The 18760-nt window shown below is 45.7% G+C and overlaps 1 protein-coding gene across 3 annotated transcripts in view; it reads right to left on the bottom strand.

The window, feature by feature from the left end:
- WBP1L (WW domain binding protein 1 like) overlaps nucleotides 1–18760 on the bottom strand; it is a 54180-nt gene that overhangs the window by 8761 nt on the left and 26659 nt on the right. For 2 of the 3 annotated variants that reach the window (XM_027459852.3, XM_072039748.1), the window contains one exon: nucleotides 5151–5253. In XM_027459852.3, coding sequence (XP_027315653.1) covers nucleotides 5151–5253 — 103 coding nt within the window. Of the gene's footprint in view, nucleotides 1–5150; nucleotides 5254–14397; nucleotides 14640–18760 lie in introns of those variants that run through there. The other variant, XM_027459854.3, reaches the window with a different exon arrangement.

Below are 18760 nucleotides of genomic sequence, written 5' to 3'. Positions count from 1 at the left end.
TTCAGAAAAATCCTCTGCAATGAGAGTCAAAGCAGTAAATCCACAGACTGTTGTTATGCTTCTTCTCCTGGGGAAGAGCGCCTTTGAAGAACAATTGTTCCTGGGCTCCAGAAGACTTTTTTTTTTTTTAACCAATCAATTCTGCTGTAAGAGATGTACCCCATCAAGACCTTTATGTTGGTAAAATGCACGTTAAATATTGGTCTAACATATACCAGAGAGAAACATCCAGTTGAGGCCGTGTCCAGTTAACCTGGGACCAAGATGTGGAATAAGTGATGGATCTGGGGATTTAGTGAGGAGCTGAGCTGCAGGTGCAGAAGACGGGGTGAAAGAGCAGGGGTTGGTTGTCTTGCCTTTTCTTGCTTTTTAGCAGGTAGATGTAGCCCACATGGGGTGCAGGTCAGGATCTACACAGTGAGACTGTGCAAGAGAGATTGCCTTCTTTGTGTAGGAGAACATCACCACCCCAAAACCAGCCTAAGTTGATTTTGCTGTGCGAATGAGGCTACAGAAGTACAAGAAAACAACTCCCCACTAACCCCAATTTATCATCAGTTTCCACATAGTTGTGACATTTGTTTTGTTTGCCAGGCTTCGTAACAGCAGGGTCATCGCTGAAGCACCAGCTGAGGAGTAACAGCAGCCAGAGGTGAAGTTTCGTACACCTGAGAAAGAGAAAGCAAGCACAACCATGCAGGAGGCTGCGAGAAAGGCAAGGAACTGGGCAAATCCCCCTCCAAAAAAAAAGAGGACTCGGTTAAAGTGAAGGATAAGATAACACGGGGTGAGAAAGAAAACAAGGGACCGACGTGTTATTTGACTGAGGGCTTTGGAGACTGCAGCAAAGTCTTTGGAAATGAATTCCTGTTATAAAGCTGACCTGGAACATGTACGTGTTACAGCAGTTGCTAGAGCTTTAGCAACTAACCGGATTCCTGCCAAAATTTTCTGGCAGCACGTTTTTTGGGGAAAAGAACTGTCTAGAGATTCCAAGGGGAAGCGTGCAGAGATGAGCAAAACGTTCAAAATCAGCAAAAACATCAACTGTGCTGCCTGCAAACAGATTTTTTCCCGTACAACCCTTCCACTAAGGCCCAAATAGCCAAGACAGTTTTTGTCTTTCAGAAACAGAGGGGGGGCTCAGTGTCACCGCTGAAGCAGCCAAAATGAAGCAGGATCTGGTACATCTGACATCTGAATCCCCACGCTGGTTTGTTGTGCAGTACTTTAACGCTCTGACTTTGAGGGGCTGCAGCTGAGACCGTCTGCGTGCTGTGACCAGCTGCCTGTCTCCATGCTCTGCGATTCCTGAAGCCCCGCATGCTATCCTTCCAACCGCAGCATATAAAATACTTTCTGCAGCTTAACTTGCTGTGTTGAGTGCCTCAGGAGCTGTCTAATTTCACGCTGCTCCTCATCAGGGCAAGGGGGAGACAAGGATGGATGTCAGGAGATCTGGACTGGGTTCTCAAAACACATTACAGGCTTAAGCTTTGGAAAATCCAGAACTCCTGAGCCTTAATTCCTAACCGACAAAACGCAGGTAACTGCCTGCCTTCATTATTTTCTTTCTTCTAGTTTGAAAAGTGGCATTTGGGAACATTTAAGCAATAAAACACCCATCACGCCTGCACCAAGGTCAACATCAGAAAACTCCAGCAAATCACAAGCACATCGTTAACAGACCTGAATAAAAAACTGTTAGCGAGCAAAACCCAGGGGCTGCTGCTATTCTCTCACAACCTCCCCCTTGAGCACAGTGACCTCTCTGGGGAGCCCAAGGAGATTGTTAGGCTAAAGCATGGAACCAGCTCAGCCACCATCCATCCAGACAGCTTCCTCTATGTGGGGAGATGCAACAGTGAAGCTCCTTCTCCCCTTCTGCTTTTCAAAACCCTACTCCATAAAAATTAAGAGACATACTGCAATATCCTGCCCTCTCCCCCCATGTTAACAGCTAGCCACCTTCAGCTAAGAACTAATCGAACCTTTATATAGCTATGAGACCTATATATAAAAACCTGGATATAGTTTTATTATTTGGCAACATGGCACTGTATTTTTTTTTTAATAAGAGATGGGTGGGGAATCTGAACCAAGCTGTTATCTAATTTTAAACACAGGCTGTCCACCTGCTTGGCATATCATGTTCTCCATTCCTCCACTCCACCCCTTAACAAAATAATACCTTGATTTTGCATCCCATTCCATTACCCTCAAGGACTGGTTTATAATTACTGTAACCTTACTTGCTGTCTAGAAATGTTGAGGTCAGCCGTTTTCAAAGACAAAACTTCCCTCAAATTCTTAAATGGGGGAAAACGATCCTTTTTATGGGAAATCCTCCAAGTGGCCACAAGACAGGATCACGTTTCAAAAGGCATACCCAACAAAGACAGACCAGCTTTCTTTTCCATTTCAAATGCCACCCTCCTCTGCTTCTTGTCCCCACTAAGCTGTGGTGGTAAAAAAAAAAAATAAAAAATCAGGATTTAATTCAACAGGACAAGGAAGAAGGCCAGTTTTCAGGCACACAGTAGTCCTGGTGGTCAGAGAAGTTTCTGGGAGGAGTAGAAACTTCTGAAAAGTTACTCCAGTACATGCATACGTTGGTTAAAGTCAAATCCTAAGAGAAGCATGAAGCCATACTGAAAAGTTCCAATTTAACTGTTCATTAACCAAAATTTATTATTAACCTTTAAAAAGCTAATCTATTCCCTAGCGTGTAAAGCTGTTGCTCGCCACACCATCAGTTCACTACTGTTAGTGAGTCTATTTACATAAATTATCGCCTCTGTTCACCTCAAAGGTCTCAGGGGTGCCTCAGCACACATACATACCCGAGATATTCAACAATCCCTGGAGCAGCAGAGCACTTCTGCAGCTGTGGTCGCACGCTCTAGAACATGAGTTTTCATTTAAAAGGACACACTCCCGCCCGCACCTCCACCCCCCACCCCAGAAACCTCCTCCTAGCACACATAATGGCAAGGCAGGCTTTGAAAACATTAACCAACTGTAAATCAATGCTGGGCATTTGCCCAAATTTGCAGCAAACCTGCAAGAATAGGTCTCGAGTTTGCACCGTTCCCTTCATCTCAGTGCGGTATATGATGCTCTTCACTACGTGGGAGGAATGGGAATCTCAGCACAGAAACCCACCTCCCCTGAGGAGCCGTTCATCAGTGTGTGCCATTAATATGTTTACTCCACGCTCTCAAAGCAACTCGTGTGCTTGCCCTAGAGAGCAGCCCGAAACGCTCTCCTTCCCTGTAATAAAATCTGTTTTTATCTTCCAAAACCTTCCATGATGCAGCCAGGCACTGCCAAATCTAGAAGTCCATGCCATGCAGTTACAGCGAAAAGCAAAATCGTTTCATTAGAAAGGCAGGGGGCTATTGTTCTGCCTCTATTGTTTGCATGCAATTCAATTACGCCTCGTTCAAGGCGGCCATGGGAGAAACATGGTGACTGCAGCAAGCATCAGTGTGCAGCTGTACTCCACGCTGTTGCTCAATTTAGATCCTGTTTGCCACAGAGCCTATAAGCCCCTGGATACATGCCTCCTTCCTCTGCATTCCCACCCACACAACTCCAAAGCAGGGCCTGACCTTCCCCGCTCTGCTTTCTCCATGCAGCCCCATTTGGTCCGAACAAATTCCAGCCATCCACCCTGAGCCTGATGCTCCGACGAGGCCGCACGTTCGGGCCTGTGCCTCGGCCTAGGGTCCCCGGAGCTCCACACCCCATCCTGAATCGTTTCTGCTTCTGTGTGGAGACTTCTGGACATAAACCTGCTGTTTGGAGACTTCTGAACATAAACCTGCTAAAAAAGGCCCACAGTGTGTTCAGCTCTTACCACTTGCACTGCCACAGCCAGGCACTACAGGCCTGACTCCTAACACCTTCTCAAGAAGTCCCTTAGAGCCCTGTTTAATTTACAACCATGTCCTCCATGCTTCGCTGATTATACTCTGGAAAGTAAAAGTGTATTTTCAGACTAAAGGATGGAGCATCAGCTATTCCTGTCCTTGGATCCAGGCAAAGTGACACTCTTCATGTGTATAATACATTTCCACACAGACGTTTCTTTGAGAAAGTGAAACTGTCGGCACCACAGAGGGATTAAGTAGATAGCACAGTTACGTAAAGCTACGAGATACCGTGGGGTGTGGTAGGAAAATGTCACCAGTCTCTAATGTGAGGGTGCAATGTTCAGAGTTCCACATTTCCAAATTTCTGGAGCAAGATGCCGCCTTAGCTTTGGTTCCTGGCAGTACCACAGCATGTCAAGATCAATGTTCAACCCTTTATGGTTCCTACTTGGGAAAGGAAGACGCTGTCCACCCAGGCACAACTCAAAGTCCACCTTTGAACTTCAGCATTTCTTATTTTCCTATCCCTTTGGCTGCTTTATCACAGTTTTGCTGACCTGCTTTGACCTGCCTGCTGCCCTCTGAAGAAACTTGGAAGGTACAATCACTTAACCATTCACTAGAAACATGGGTAGTTTTAAATGCCAGATTTCACAAAAACGCCCAGGAGATAAGAAAGGCAATGGGCAGTGAATGCTCCTCACAGCCTACAGTATTGGCAGCCCCCAAATTTGCCCAAGACCCCCTCTACCCAAGGAGCTGTGCTCCCAACACAGTGCTTCCTTAAGAGAATAGACATCCCAGCCCCGCTCCTCGAGAGGACAGCTTTAAAAAGATAAATCAGATGTAAACTGTCATTCTAGCAAAGAACTCAAACAATAAGATGAAAGACACTGAATTAATTCCGTTTGAGTGTGTCAAACTCAAGAGTTGTGCGTGTTGGCATTGTCCCTCAAGTGTGGTTTCTCACTCGCATACAATGCTATTTTGAGTACCCTCAGTACTGTCCAAACCAGAAACAAGACCAAACAACAAATTTCCAGTCATGAATGTGGTAAGACAGCCCATTACTCCTCAAAAAGCAGGCAGTGCCCATTGTAACAACAATATTTCCCTCGCTGTATCAGGTCAACGCCGGTTTGCGTTGCAGCTAAATGCAATGGCAATGCATGACAAGGGCTGAACACAACACCCCACCAGACACAAGCCAGACCTGTAGTACGACAGCCATGCAGATCAGGAAGGGAAGCCATACAAAACAGAAGGACTTACACCAGAGTTCATAGTAGTAGTTGCAACACTGGGATTGTCCACAACAGTGGCCCGTTTCACATATGTAACTTTGATTGTTGACACCCATGCAGGTTTCCTTGTCCTAAAATTAAACAGACACACTTTTAAGATGTTTTGTCAGTATCTTCTGTAAATGTAGTCTTTTTTTTTTTACCCGACAATCTGCAAGCAATTTAAGATTCACAAGTTACGGTCCTGGGAAATTTTAAAATACATAAAGAGATTAAAATACAACTAGGGACCACCAAAGAATATATTCCATAAATGACAGTTTTGAAGAAAACCCCATATCTCCAAACTCATGAGTTACATTGCTTTAGCACCTAGACAGCGCTGCTTTCTTATCATCCCTTTCCTTTTCCATTAAAAGTTATCATGTTTTGGGAGCCAGGCATTCTCTTAAAGACGAGATATCATTTGTTTCACATTTTACACAATATCGCTGCATTACTGGGGCTGCACGCCAAGTGAAAAAAATGCATTCATAAACAGAACATTATAACTTGAGAAAAGACTGCTTGGATTCATTTAGATCTCAGTGATAATTACAGTATGTTCCTGCAAGATTCCAATCTAAAATGATTCCTTCATAATTAGCCATGTGCTTTATATAAGATCAGCATTCCTGTAAAACTTCTTCCTGGAACAGTGAAGTAGTCCAGGAGCAGAGCCAAATCAGCTGTACTGTATCACCCAGCAGGTCCTCAGGACACTTAAGATGGAAAAGGCGGCTGGTGTGAAGTCTCAGTCCCCCCCAGGAGTCCAGGGTTTCCTGCTAGTCTGAAAACATGGGTGGGACAACGTACAGAACATGAGAAAACAGAAGTCTGTTACAGGCTGTGGTGTGTACGTCTCTAAGAGGCGTTGGGGCAACCTGGAAGTCAGAAGACTGTACACCACCTCTTGGAAAACAAACAGACCTTAATAAAATACACTGATGATGCATGCAAACCTGTAACAAAGTCTAAAATTATCACTTTTTTTTTCCCGCTTAAAACGTCTTATGAATAATGCAAAGAAAGCATGGGGAAGTTGATACTAACGATGTGTTGAAATAATTCATTTTGTAAGAACCATCTTTCAAATAAAGATCAATAAATAAATAAGTACAGCCCAACAAAACCCAACCAGCTAGGATGAGCAGCAAACCCAAGGAGAGCAGGCTCTAGGACTGTACATCTGTGGGTCCCAACGCTTGCTGAACTGCACTGTTTCTGCATTGCATGTGAGTGCAACACAGCATAAACCTCTACACTTCGCATAAACCTCTACATAGTCACCACGTGTGCAAATCAAAGTCTCTTTCAAACTATGGATCAGACAACTGAGCAAGGGATGAAAGGCAGAAGTTTCGATGCAGAAGAGTCCCACACTAAGTTCAGGCAAAATTAACCTACAAAGATGAGCCCGAAGTGCAGGTTGAGTCTCAAACCAGAATTTGTTCAAATTTCACAACCAAAACAACTACAGCTTTGTGACCTCTGTGACAAAATAACTTTTGGAAGGGCTTTGATATCGTGTGGACACAGTTTAGCAAACATAATTCTGCTTAAGATAAACCACTTCCCCTTCCACGACGGGCACCACGAGGTTCCCAAAAGCCTCTAAAAATCATTAGTGGGCTATCCTACACCTCACCGCAGACACAGCAAGGTGGTACCTGCTTCCCATTTCCAGAAGAACACCACTTTGCTGGATAAAACGGCCAGATTGCATTGCTGCACGTAGCTAAAGCAAACATTTCACATTCTCATCTTAAAACACTGCACATCAACAGTAGAAACAACATTTTCCCATAGACTAAGGAGCAGTTTTCCATCTCTAATTACAGTGTCTGATAGCAACTTTTAGCAGACACTGCTGAGCTAGCGCAGCATTTTCTGCTTCAGGAACACTGCTCATTCCAAAAACTGTAATTTGAATCAGGAAAAGAACTAGGAACAGGACACATCTCTTCTCTCATCTGTTCTTATTAGTTTATTTACACTTTTCCTCACTTTTATTGGCTTTGCAGAGTTAAAGCGACTGACGAACGGGATAGATTTTGGCTCTCACATCAACAGAATTGAGAAATTAAGATCCCATTGCAAAATTGCCATCCTGTTGATAATGCACAAGCCAAAAACTCACCAGCTGAGGTCTGTGGTTGTGACATAAGAAGATCAATGTGACATGTTGAACTAGCAAACGAGTCACGTGGAGCTGGTGAGAGAACAGAGTCCCACAGTGCCATTTCAGGATCTCCTCCGCATCACAACACTGAGCTGTCCTTGACCACCTGTGTTTATTCCCCCCCTAAAAATTTGTTCCACTCAGCGTTGCCTGCTCCAAAAGGATAGCAATAAGGAACACATTGGTCTTTTGGCAGCAGCAACCTACATCAGCTTCAACATTGCTATAATCTTCCTGCTTCAGAACTTGCAGCAGTCCTGGTTTCAGAGGCTCTCCTGCTTTTGGAGATCCAGTCTCAAGCAACATCCTGCTTTCCCATCCGAATTAAAATTCAAGACTATGTTGTCAACTTACTGCCTGGAGCTTCTCTAATGCGCAAGCACCTGTACCTTTGAACAGGCTCGCAGTTTGCTCTTGGCACACGCAGTTCAGAAAGCCCAAGCTGTCAAAGCTCCTGTGGTGTGGGGCCACCAACTTTGCTCCTCAAAGCCCAGGCAGGATGCGGGACTGGATGCCCTGTGCCAAGCATAGCAGGAGGGATGGGAATTCCCATAAGGATGGGAAGCTCCTCTTCATGTAGCCCTCTGCCAGCCCAGCCACCGACAGGTTCTGGGAACGTGGAGCCGTCAGACCCCGTTCCACGTGTCAGACCCAGAGCTGTCACCCTTGTTTCCAAATAGTTTCACAGAATCAAGGAATAATTTAGTTTGGAAAAAATCCCAGTAGATCAGGTGGTCCAAGCCCTGCCTCAGAGCACAGCTACCTCCAATGTTTGGTTACTCAACTCAGCATGGGGAAAAAGATAAAAGGAAAAGGCACCCAATCTTCAGGAAGAACAAAAATTCCAACACGAGGAGAGCACTGCTCTGGGTTGCATTACAGGTGTCTCCCTTCCTCTTCCTCTCTGAGGTCAAAAACCATTTCTGCAAAAATCTGAGCCACTGTACATTTTTGTCCACTGTTTCACAAGCCAAGGAAGAGGTTATGCACTGCTATCAGGTCATGATACAGGATGCACCGTTTTTTGTTAGGAAGCTCCTACTTTCTGCCGAGCACTTGGATTAGGGTTCAATTTCTAATTAAATCCTACCCCGCATACTTCTTATCATCAGTGTAACATTATTTTTACTTCCTTCTCCCATTCATTCCTTGTATCATATGCTTCCAATCTAACTACTTAAGACATATCAGCAATGCACTTATCTCCAGTCTAAATGTCTCCTGGAAACAATATCACAAAGGTTTGTGCTTCCTCTTTCACACCAACAGCCACAGACAAGGCACAGGATTGAAACAGTAGTATTATAGATAACAAATATATATATGGGAAAGAAAAACAGAAGCAAAGTTGGAGCATTCACAGTTTATTGACCTGCCTTCATCTCTAGTTCCCATCGAACAGCACTTTTAATGATCATTTTAAATCACTTTTAGCAGCATGGAGCTTGTATTGAAGTACCACAAAGAGGTTTCGTTGTTGTTTTTTTTTAGGGTAGTCTTAGGAAAACAACAGAGGGGGAGGGTTTCTTCCCGAAAGTGTTTTCCTCCCCAATAGCCAGTGGCTATTGCATTCCGAGGCAGGCTTCCCTGCTGAAGGACAGCCTTGTTTTCTGGCTGTCCAGGCAAGCACATCCCTCCCCGCCAGCCTTTGTTGGGCTAACTGCAGACGCCTCCAGACAGGATTACTAAGCAGCTCTACCCGGCTCTGTTCTCAGTGTTCGGCTCCATTAGAGCAGAGTTTTCCTGTTTCACAACGAAGAGGCCTGAACACGCCATCCGTTATCTCCCTCCTGCAAAGCCTTGGAGATTTCCAGCTCATTTCAAGGAGCTGGCTTTGTCCTGTGAAGCAGCACGTAGCCTGGGCTCTCTGTACATCGCTGCCTCCTTGGCATTATGGCCAAGCTGACACAGATCTGGGAAACTGGACTCGCTGGATCCCCGATGCACACTCAAAGGCAAGAGCTTTCATGAGATGGCTCTGCAGTCCCAGAGGCTGTTTCACCTCCCTCTCCAAACTAACAGAGGCCACTTATTAAATCTCGAGCAGGCTGACTCTAAAGACGCTCATTGAGATGTGGAGACCTCATCTTGCCATGCTTGGAGAGTCTCTTAGTACTCTAGACATGTTTTCCCTATTCTGGATTAGTTTTCCCTTGTCATACACAAATTTTGTAAAGCAGCTTCCTTTGAATGCAAAAAAAAATGAGTTTTTACTTATTTTTTGTTGTTGATAAATTGGCATTTGTGATAAACCCACAACCATGCTGGCAACTCTGCCAGCAGCACGCTTTTGCTGTCAAGTGCTTTTACAAATAATCCTTAAAATATCCAGCAGTGGTGGGTATAAGAGAACTCAAGGCAGTGGCATATGTTGTCAAGCCCAAAGCTACAGCAAACGCTAACGTCAGTGCCAGGGATAAAAGCCAGTTACTTTCTCCACCTTCCAGTTTCGTATTGGACCTCTGCTGGAAGTCTACGTGACAAACTAAAGGTCAAAACCTGGGGCACCATCATGACAGGAGGCATTCGTGGAAGCCTGTACGTTGGCTGAACTGCCCCTCAACGCAAGGAAGGACGTCATCAGACCTCCTTAACCTACTTTTGGACAGGTTTTCAGACCTAAGTGGTTGGGTTTAATGGCCATAGCTGTTAGGATTTCTCGCCTCTGAAGCCAATATAGGAAATGGAGAGAAAGAAGAACTGATTGACAATGGAGGATTATTACAATAAAAGGATCGAGAGACTTCAAAATGGACTTTCCTACTTTCAAAAGCCAGCAGCTAACCTGGTAACGCTGTTGCTATGTCAAAAAGGAGAAAGATGAAGATGAGCAGATTCCAGACCACTGTGGCTGTTTTCCAAGCTGAAAATTAATACGTGCAACCGCAGCAACAAACACCGCAGCCCACGCTCACAAGTGCATAGTTGGCAGTGAACCACCTACAAAAGATGACTCCTCAGCTGGCACTAACCAGGTAACTCAAACCAGCAGTGGCTGATACCGCTGAGATCTAATAACCTTTTTAGCTTTTTGCTCTGTCTCTTCTTTCCAGAGAAATCCAGCCCCCGTTACCTTAAATATGAGCACCTTGCATGTGCGTGGCCTGTGTGTGTCACTCATCCATCCATCCCAGCCTTGGTGACATCCAGACACCCTGGAAAATACTTGGAAATGCGACTTGCATTTGCTGGCAGCGGGCTGCATGCTATTGCTCCCTTCGATAGGGCAGCCAGATTTTTAGACCTACTCTAATACCCTGCCCTCTCCAAGCTTCAATACAGTGTTTGTACAGCACTACACAGCAAATTACTGTTTGGACTGAAAAAGGTGAGGATTAGTAATGGAGTGCCAGGGGTGAGTAAAGAATGGAGTAGCAGGCCCAGGAACAGAGGGACGCGGTGAAAAGACCAGCAGTGGGAAGGAGACCGCCAGGCTGGCATCTGCCCGAGGGCAAGGTGCTGCTGGATTTAACAGGATTCGGGCTCAACCTCTGACCGCTCTGGTTTCATGGCTCCCACAGGGGACTTTGGTAGTAAGCATCTATTTAAAAACAAAGTCCTGACCTAGTTATGTCACTAATCTCACTACGCACAGGCAGCAGACCCTTGCTTTCAGTACCTAGCTGCACCCACAACCACCAAGCAGAGGGATTCAAACACGTGATGCGATCTTCAGAATAGCATATAAAACCTAGGTATTTTTTTTAGTAACTCACAATCACTATTTGAACCATATAAATTCTTTAAGCACGCAGTTACAAAATGGAAGTGACTACCAGTATCTTAAATATGTGTGTTAGAAACAGCAGGAAAAACAATTTGGTACTGCAGAGGTGCCACTTGGCTTTTTACTCAAGCTCACATATCAGACTTCCACTAGTGTTTGTTAGCCAGGCCCATTGGGGACAGCTCACAAGAAACACAAAGCTACTTGAGACGATGAGCATCTCTGTCAGATAAGAGACAGCAGGGGTAAGGTTAAAGCCGCTGCTGGAAATATTAGGCCAGAATGCCAAATCTTGTCATAGGGTTTACCATAATTCGTGGCCAACAGTTACTAACCCGTATTTATCTTGGGGAAAATAAAATAAAATAAATCTCCAGGTGCTCTCAGGGAAGGACAGCAGGCAGGATGGCAGCAAGGAGTGGTAAGGCCCCAATCAAGGCCACACCAGCAGCCCCCCAGCCTCCGCGGTCATCACACAGCATCCAAACCCCCTACATTTGGTAGTCCCTTGGAACATAAACCAGCAGCTATCTAGGCAAGCGCTGTGCCTTAGATGGGACAAATTGAACAAAAGCACACGAAGAGGATGAAATTGGCTTCAATCACCACACATTACAGGAACCTGGGGGCTCAGCCCCCCAGCACCACAGCGGATAAATTCCTGCCAGCCTGCCTTACTGCGGACAACTGGGGCCAGGAAATAAACGAAGCCGGGACATTTCTTCCTAAGACACCCTACTCAAATTTTGTTTTCCTGAAGTTAAAAAGAAACCTGTTAAATACAAACATCCAAATAGCCCAAGTAAAATAAAAGGGAGAGCAGTTATGCCTCTGAGCTGTCCCGGGCACAATAAAGATCTCCAAAACAGGAATTCTAATCCACAGCACTTATTACTTCGCTAATGCTAGTGTCAGGGGAATTATATTTAAATCGCCGTGATTAATCAGCCACAGCAGGCCCATCTTCACCCACAGAGGATGCAAAACCTCCGAGGTTTTATTAACCCTTACCTAAGGAACAAATCGGTTATCTGCATCCATTTATCTCGGAGAAATCACCAGCCATCTTCAAAGGAGCACAGCTTCCCTATATATTACAGCCACACTGGGGTACTTCAAAAAAGAGCCGGTTTCATTTTTGTTTGTAGCAAGTTTCACTTTCGGACGGCACCAAGGGCCCTATTTGCGCTGTATGGGCCACGTGAAAGTGTTTACTTCCTCGGCACCTTGCTAGAAGCTTCCCAGCGGCAGCCCCGGCCCCGTGGCGTGCCGGACCCGCTTCCAGGAAATGACGGCTGCGGGGAGGCCGCGCTGAGCTCGGTTGTTTTAAAACCCAAACAGCTGGCAGCACCCAAAACCTCCAGCACTAAGAATTGAGAAATCAGAAGTGGAAGAGTTAAAGAGTCAAACACTTCAGCCTTCCTTCCCTTGTTCTTTAATGTTTCTGCCACCAAGCACAGATGGACGCGGCCAAGCTTCCACCTGCGACCCTCAGAGCCCCAAAATGAGGGGACGCACGTGGATGGGTGTCGGGGAGCAGCACCCCTAGTGCTGAGCAGGGAAAGGGGAAGAAAGGCAGCCCGGACACCCAAGTGTTTACAGTCCGAGGGCAAACACCAGAGACAATAGAGGCAGATGCGTGACGAGATGTTCCTGAATTCCTCCCACGCTTTTAATTAAATAGCGCTGCTCGCTAACTATTCTTTTGTTCCCCCCTTTTACAAGTGGGAAATTTCTTAATACTATCCGCACGCAGGACACCATCCCAAATACCTGCTTTTTGAAGTCTAAAAATGATTAAAGCTAACATTCAAGCGGCTTGTTTCCACCCTATCCTCCATCAGCGGATAAAAATAGTCGAGAGCTTTGCTCAACTGCTCTTGAGGCAACACCTTTTTTTCTGCTTCCTGTAAATGCCTCTGTATCTGTGCTGAAAAGTCACAAGCAGAGAAAAAAAAGCACCGTCCAGCCCACCGAGATAAACAGACGGTCTCGGTCTGAGCAAGTGAAACAGAAGCACACACCTCACTGCCAGCTTTACACCTTACGCAGCCCCTCAGTTGTGCCAAACCCCTTTCTAAAACAAAAAGACCCGTTCAGAGAAAGAAACTTCAGAGGAAAACATGCCCATGCAACTCGAACATTAAGCCAGCTGCGCCTCAGTGTGAGTTGAGAGTTACCTGAAGTTGTTTAGCTTTTGTGCCCGAATCTCCCTCCTCGGTTCCTCCTGGGTTTTTAGGGAAAGTCTCTGTGCCCTGAGTGCTAACAAGTGAACTATTATTACAGCTACTGCGTTCAATTACAGAAGGTCATTGTGCTAGAGGTAGTTTCTTATGTAAAAGTGTTTTCAAATCAGCAGGGTGGGGGGAGCTGCATTTCACCAAAACCTGAACTGATAAGGACAGAGACAGAACTGTTTACTCAGCACTATTAAGTCATTTTCCCTTCATTTCTACATGACACCGAGTAGGTAGTTTAAACATGCCACAGCCAGATCTTGAAAGTTTAATGCCACGTTAGAAACTGCAGGCAGCACTCTGATATCATGCAGTATCTATTTACTGTGGATTACAGATCCCAGCAGCACCAGAGAGAGTTTACAGTTAAGATTCCCCTACGGACGTGCCTCCCAGACCAAAAAAAGGTTTTGCTCTCCCCGAGCCTAAGAACAAATAGTTGGCACTCTCCTCCAGCAGGGAGCAGCTGGGCAGTTGCTACCGTTTCTCACTCCACTCCCCACGGCCAGCCATTACATTACCCCAAGTTTCTTGCTCAAGCTGAAATCCCCCGGAAAAATTAAAAAGTCACCAAACTGGGGGGCACGGCAAGCTGCCGTTTTCTGTTTGGTGACCTTTGTCGGAGAAAGAGAGAGAAAGAGAGGAAAAAATACATGCCTTTTTTGTTTGCTTGTTTGCTTAATGCTCAAAATACTGGTTCAATAAAATGGTTCAAAGTTTGGCGTGAGTTTTTAGACATGGTATATATATAAATCAATTCTAAGGAATGTGGAAAGTACCCCTAAAGACTAACCAAACAAAACCCGCACAGGAGCACAACACAAAGAGAAACCCTGCCGGCAGTCCTACCCCACCACGACCAAAACAAGAGTTTCTTTCCCCAAACGGCAGCTTCACTCCTTCCTCGCTAACCAGAGCGCAGCCCTCACACAACCGCACTCCCCAGTCAAATGCCACGGCTGGGGAAGTGCCGTGTGTAGGGTTCTGCTCTGGGACAACTGAAAATCGTTTCCTTATGCGAGGGGGGGGATAAAATAAAAGCGAGTCACGTCCTCGAGAAAGCAGCGCCCACCGCACCGAAGCCGGTTACCTGTCTGAGACCCAAGAGGAAAGGCATTCTGCAGGCTCATCCTCTGCACCCGCGCATGGGAACGCAGGAATTTAAAGCCCCACAGCAAGCATTTCCTCATCTGCTGCGGGAGCCCGCGCCTCCGATCCTATTTAAACCAGGGCTTCCTCGGCTGGGAATGCTATGTAAACAGGGTCCTGGGACACGGCACGCACTCTGGCTCCCCCTCCTCCTCCTCCCACTCCCAGTGACATATCTCAGACGCAGCCGAGCCGGGGTGTTTGCAAGAGGGAAATGACATCAGGTCGGGCGCTTCTGAAAAAAAAAAAAATAGCAGAAATAAAAAAAATAAAAAAGAAACCTTAAGGCAGCTGCCGGTTACCAGCAGGCAGCTCGCCGCGCACAGAAGCGGCGCTGCCGGTGCGGGACACTGGCAGCGAGCTGTGGCCGAGCAGGGGCTGCTGCTCCCTGCTAGCTGGATGCTTCGAGCAGAGGAGAAGCTATTAAAATCGTCGGTGAGAGCCAACAGGTCCTCAGTGATTATTAAATCTCGCCAAGCAAAAAAATAGCTTTCTCCTCAAAAATAGATTAAACACCCCAATTCGCTGCTGCGTGCTGCACGGCGAGGCGAGCAGGCAGCGGGTTTTATCTGAGCATCTCCAGATGCCGGGGACCTGGATGGACGGACCCAAAGCACTGCACAAAGGCTGCTAAAAGCAAGGGCAGCAGTTCCCTTGCTTTTGGCAGGGCCAGAATCGGGCCCCTACAGTGTGAGACAGGTGACGGGAAGACATCTTAATCCCCCTCTCCCCAGGGAAAACACGACCGGCCCCGACGGCCGGTTTCTAATTCTACTCGAGCTCATTTCACATTTTCGTGCCAAGGGGCAATTAAGCCTTATAAACAAATTCATCATCTGGTGCACAGGATGGCATTTCTTGTTTGTCCTCTCCCAAGCAAGGAGTACAGCAAGTTCCACGCCGGGGTAGGGGATGACACTGCAGAAGGTAATCTAAATTTAACTCCTTTTCCTACCTACACTCTGAAAGTTCAGCAACCTCTTTTTTTTTCGTGCTTCTCTTTAATCAGCAGCTGTTCTCGTCTGTCCTGCAGGGACCGGGGCACCGCCACCATTCCCATGTGCCGCAGCAGCAACGCCGTGGATGTTTAGCAAGGGGGGAAACTCCCCTTGCTTTTGGCTGCTTCAGCTTCTGGAGCTCAATACATTAAAATATTTGACAAGGGCAAGGAGTGTGTTTTTTGTTTTTTTCATAGAGAGTTCATTGAATCCCTTTTTTAGTAGAAGTTTTAACAATAACTTCAGAGAGAGAGCAAGACAGCAAGAGGCACAAACCGCATACAATTCTTACAAATGCTAATTTGCAACAGCAAAAAAAGGAGGAAAAAACAGAACAGAAAATCCCCAAACAAACAGTTTGCAGCAGCGTCAGAGACTGCACCCATTTTCCACACCAAAACTCAGTGACCACTGCCACCACCACCTCCCAGCCAGGCCCTGGGTTGTTTCCCAAATGAGGACCCCACGGTGGGGGACCCCTACACAACCAGGCTGCAAGGCTGGAATAATTATTACTTATTTTTACACCACGTTAAAGCTACCATATAAACTTGCTGTCGAAGGTGAGCACGTCTCTGTTTTTCCTAAGAGAAAATAGGCATGTAAGTAATTTCCTGAAGGACACAAAACATCAGCATTAACTATCACCAGGCAATGGGATTTTCCAGCTTTTGTGCCTCTGGATCAAACAAACTCTCAACCTTTGCTTTTCCAATTCTATGGACAAACACCAATGATATAAAAGGGCAGCTTTCTGTTTTAGTAATCTGTTCTGTGGCCTCACGCTGTCCTTTGAAATATCCGATTTTGGCTGCTGCTATACAGAGCCCTGGACTAGACAGATCTGAGGGCTGAGCCAGTGCAGCAATTTGTGAATCCCTACTGTCAGAAGGGATCTAACTTTAACAACCTGCCTCTCCTCCAGCACGTACTCAAAAAGCAAAGCTTCATTCCAGACTGAAGACAGGTCGTGAGGGACTATCAAAGGCAGTAACTCGGTGGAAAAGCCAAAACATCCTGATTTGTGTGAATTCAGTGATTCTGAAAAAAAAATGACACAAAAAATGCGGTTTGCAAATAGGCATTGCCACATCTGACTGCAGCAGCCACCCTCTCTCGAAGTCCCTGATTGACAGCAGTCAGCAATGTGCTCCACAAAATCTGCGGTAGGTGACTATGGAAAAAGCCCTGGAGAGAAATAAAAAGCAAAACAAAACCAAACCTCCCCAGCCCCAGCAGTTGCACAAGTTAGCTCATACCCTTTTGATATCCTAATCAACCCAGTCTTTTCAAAACACTCAGGTTCTTCTAATCTTTGCAATTGTTTTGGATATTTCAAATGGTATCATTTTTACCCCCACCTTTCTACTTTTTTTTTTTTTTTTTAATCCATAAGTCCTAGCTCCAATGGCAATGAGTTTCACAGACAGTGGTTATAAACAAATAATTCCTTTCATCAGCAGTGAATTCACCACCTTCTAATTTGACTTTCATGTTATTACCAAGTGGGAACAGAAGTCCCCATCCATCTCCTCACCCATTCATTAGTCTGTACGTGTTAGCTATCTTCTTGTAAGAGATATCCATCTTCCTAGTCCTCTTAGTGTAAAATCTTTTCCCAAAGCCTTCAGCTGCTCATTGCCCGTTTCCAAAACCCTTCTAATTTTCTATTGCCCTCTGCTTGGGAGCGAGCAGAGCTGAAATAATTGTTCTTTTAATGAGAGCAGCAGCAGCTTTAAATCAGGCTCAGCATGGGTTTCACTTCCTTTACGTGAACCTGGAGTTTAACATCTGCAGGGCCGTGTCTATGATGTCTTGTGTAACTATCCAAGATGTGAGGAACAGAGCAAACAAGTTCTTCTCTGTGAATAAATCACTTGAGAGCTCTGAAAAATCAGGGCTAAAGTCAGGCCAGATTACAGGATCAACATTATTTTGAATATCTGCTTGTTTAGGCAGCCACCAACCATCCTTGTTCAGCACATCAGCGTGGATCCCACTGCAGGTTATAGGTGAGCAAGTTCTTGGTTTTATTTTTTTTTGAAGCAGATGCAATAAAGACCCCTTGCTTTATCTGACACTAGTTCTGCTCTCCTGAATATGCCACCTGCACCAGGCACAACGTGCAAAGGACGCTGCTCGACAATTTCACAAGCCCAGCACAACCCGCGCCTTGTGATTTCAGACACTAGCATGCTACTGAAGCAGACGATGGAATTTGTTTGGCCCATTTTACAGCTGCTCTGATGTTTGATGGGACAGGCTCATGAGTGGGTTCAGTAACCCAGCAAGATCCATTCCCCATTTTGATACCCCCGAGGAGACAGCTTGACCTTTAGATGATCCAGATATGACAACATGATTGGAACAAAAATGAAGCCACGCAGCTCAAATCTGTCAGGCCTGAAGCACAACGCTAGTCCCAGTGGCTCCGTTATTGGAGTCCTAGGCAGGAACAGGTTTTGAGCACTAAATATGGGTGGTCTGTAATACCCCATAAACTGCAATACCATTGTTCTGGAAAAAAAAGAATACTGCAGCTATATATATATGTATATATATAGGTTAACCCTGAAGTCAGAACAACTGTTATCTAAAAAGTCCTCCATTTACCCCAGGACGCTGTTATTTTCACGTTGGTAACAGGAGCATCCCTTGAGCATCAGCTATCCATTTTCATTAGTCAGCCCGTAGCCTTGGGTGCTAGAACCGAGACTACACAAATCCGTCAGGCACAAACAAAATGTGAAAGGAGCAACCTGAACGGGGGTGACTTTATCTTTGTCTGTCCTGAAGATGGCTTTGCAAGTAAAGAAAAAAGGGAGAGAAAAATATAGGAAGGCATAAAAGCAGATCCCTGCTTCTCTTATGGTAAGACAACATCCAGGAATAACCAAGCTTCATCTGCCCTGGCAGAATTTGCTCTAATGGGGTTTGTTTGCTAGCAGAAGTGGCATAAAACGTTTGGAAATCATCTGTGCTGGATCAGCAGCACAATGCTAGACCACTAGTGCAACTTCTGGTAGACCACTTGCCTACTTGTTACCGCCTCCTGAAAAGCAAAGGACCCTTTTCCCATCCTGACAGCATCCATACAAAAACACAACTTTCCAGCACCAGGAGCAGATGCACTGGGTTCCTGTAACTCGCAGCATTGGTGCTGCCTACACACATCATCATCAAAAAATTCCAGAGGAACAGGCCAGTCTGATAATTACCCTGCACCTAGAGGATCTTCTCTATTGCTCAAGGAATACAAATAAACCTTTTAGACCCTTTGCGGCTAGTACCACTGGACTATTTCAG

Source organism: Anas platyrhynchos, chromosome 6 (genome assembly GCF_047663525.1).
Source record: "Anas platyrhynchos isolate ZD024472 breed Pekin duck chromosome 6, IASCAAS_PekinDuck_T2T, whole genome shotgun sequence".
Taxonomy (NCBI): Eukaryota; Metazoa; Chordata; class Aves; order Anseriformes; family Anatidae; genus Anas; species Anas platyrhynchos.
Note: the sequence above shows the minus strand (reverse complement) of the source record. Positions and strands in the feature narration are given on the sequence as shown.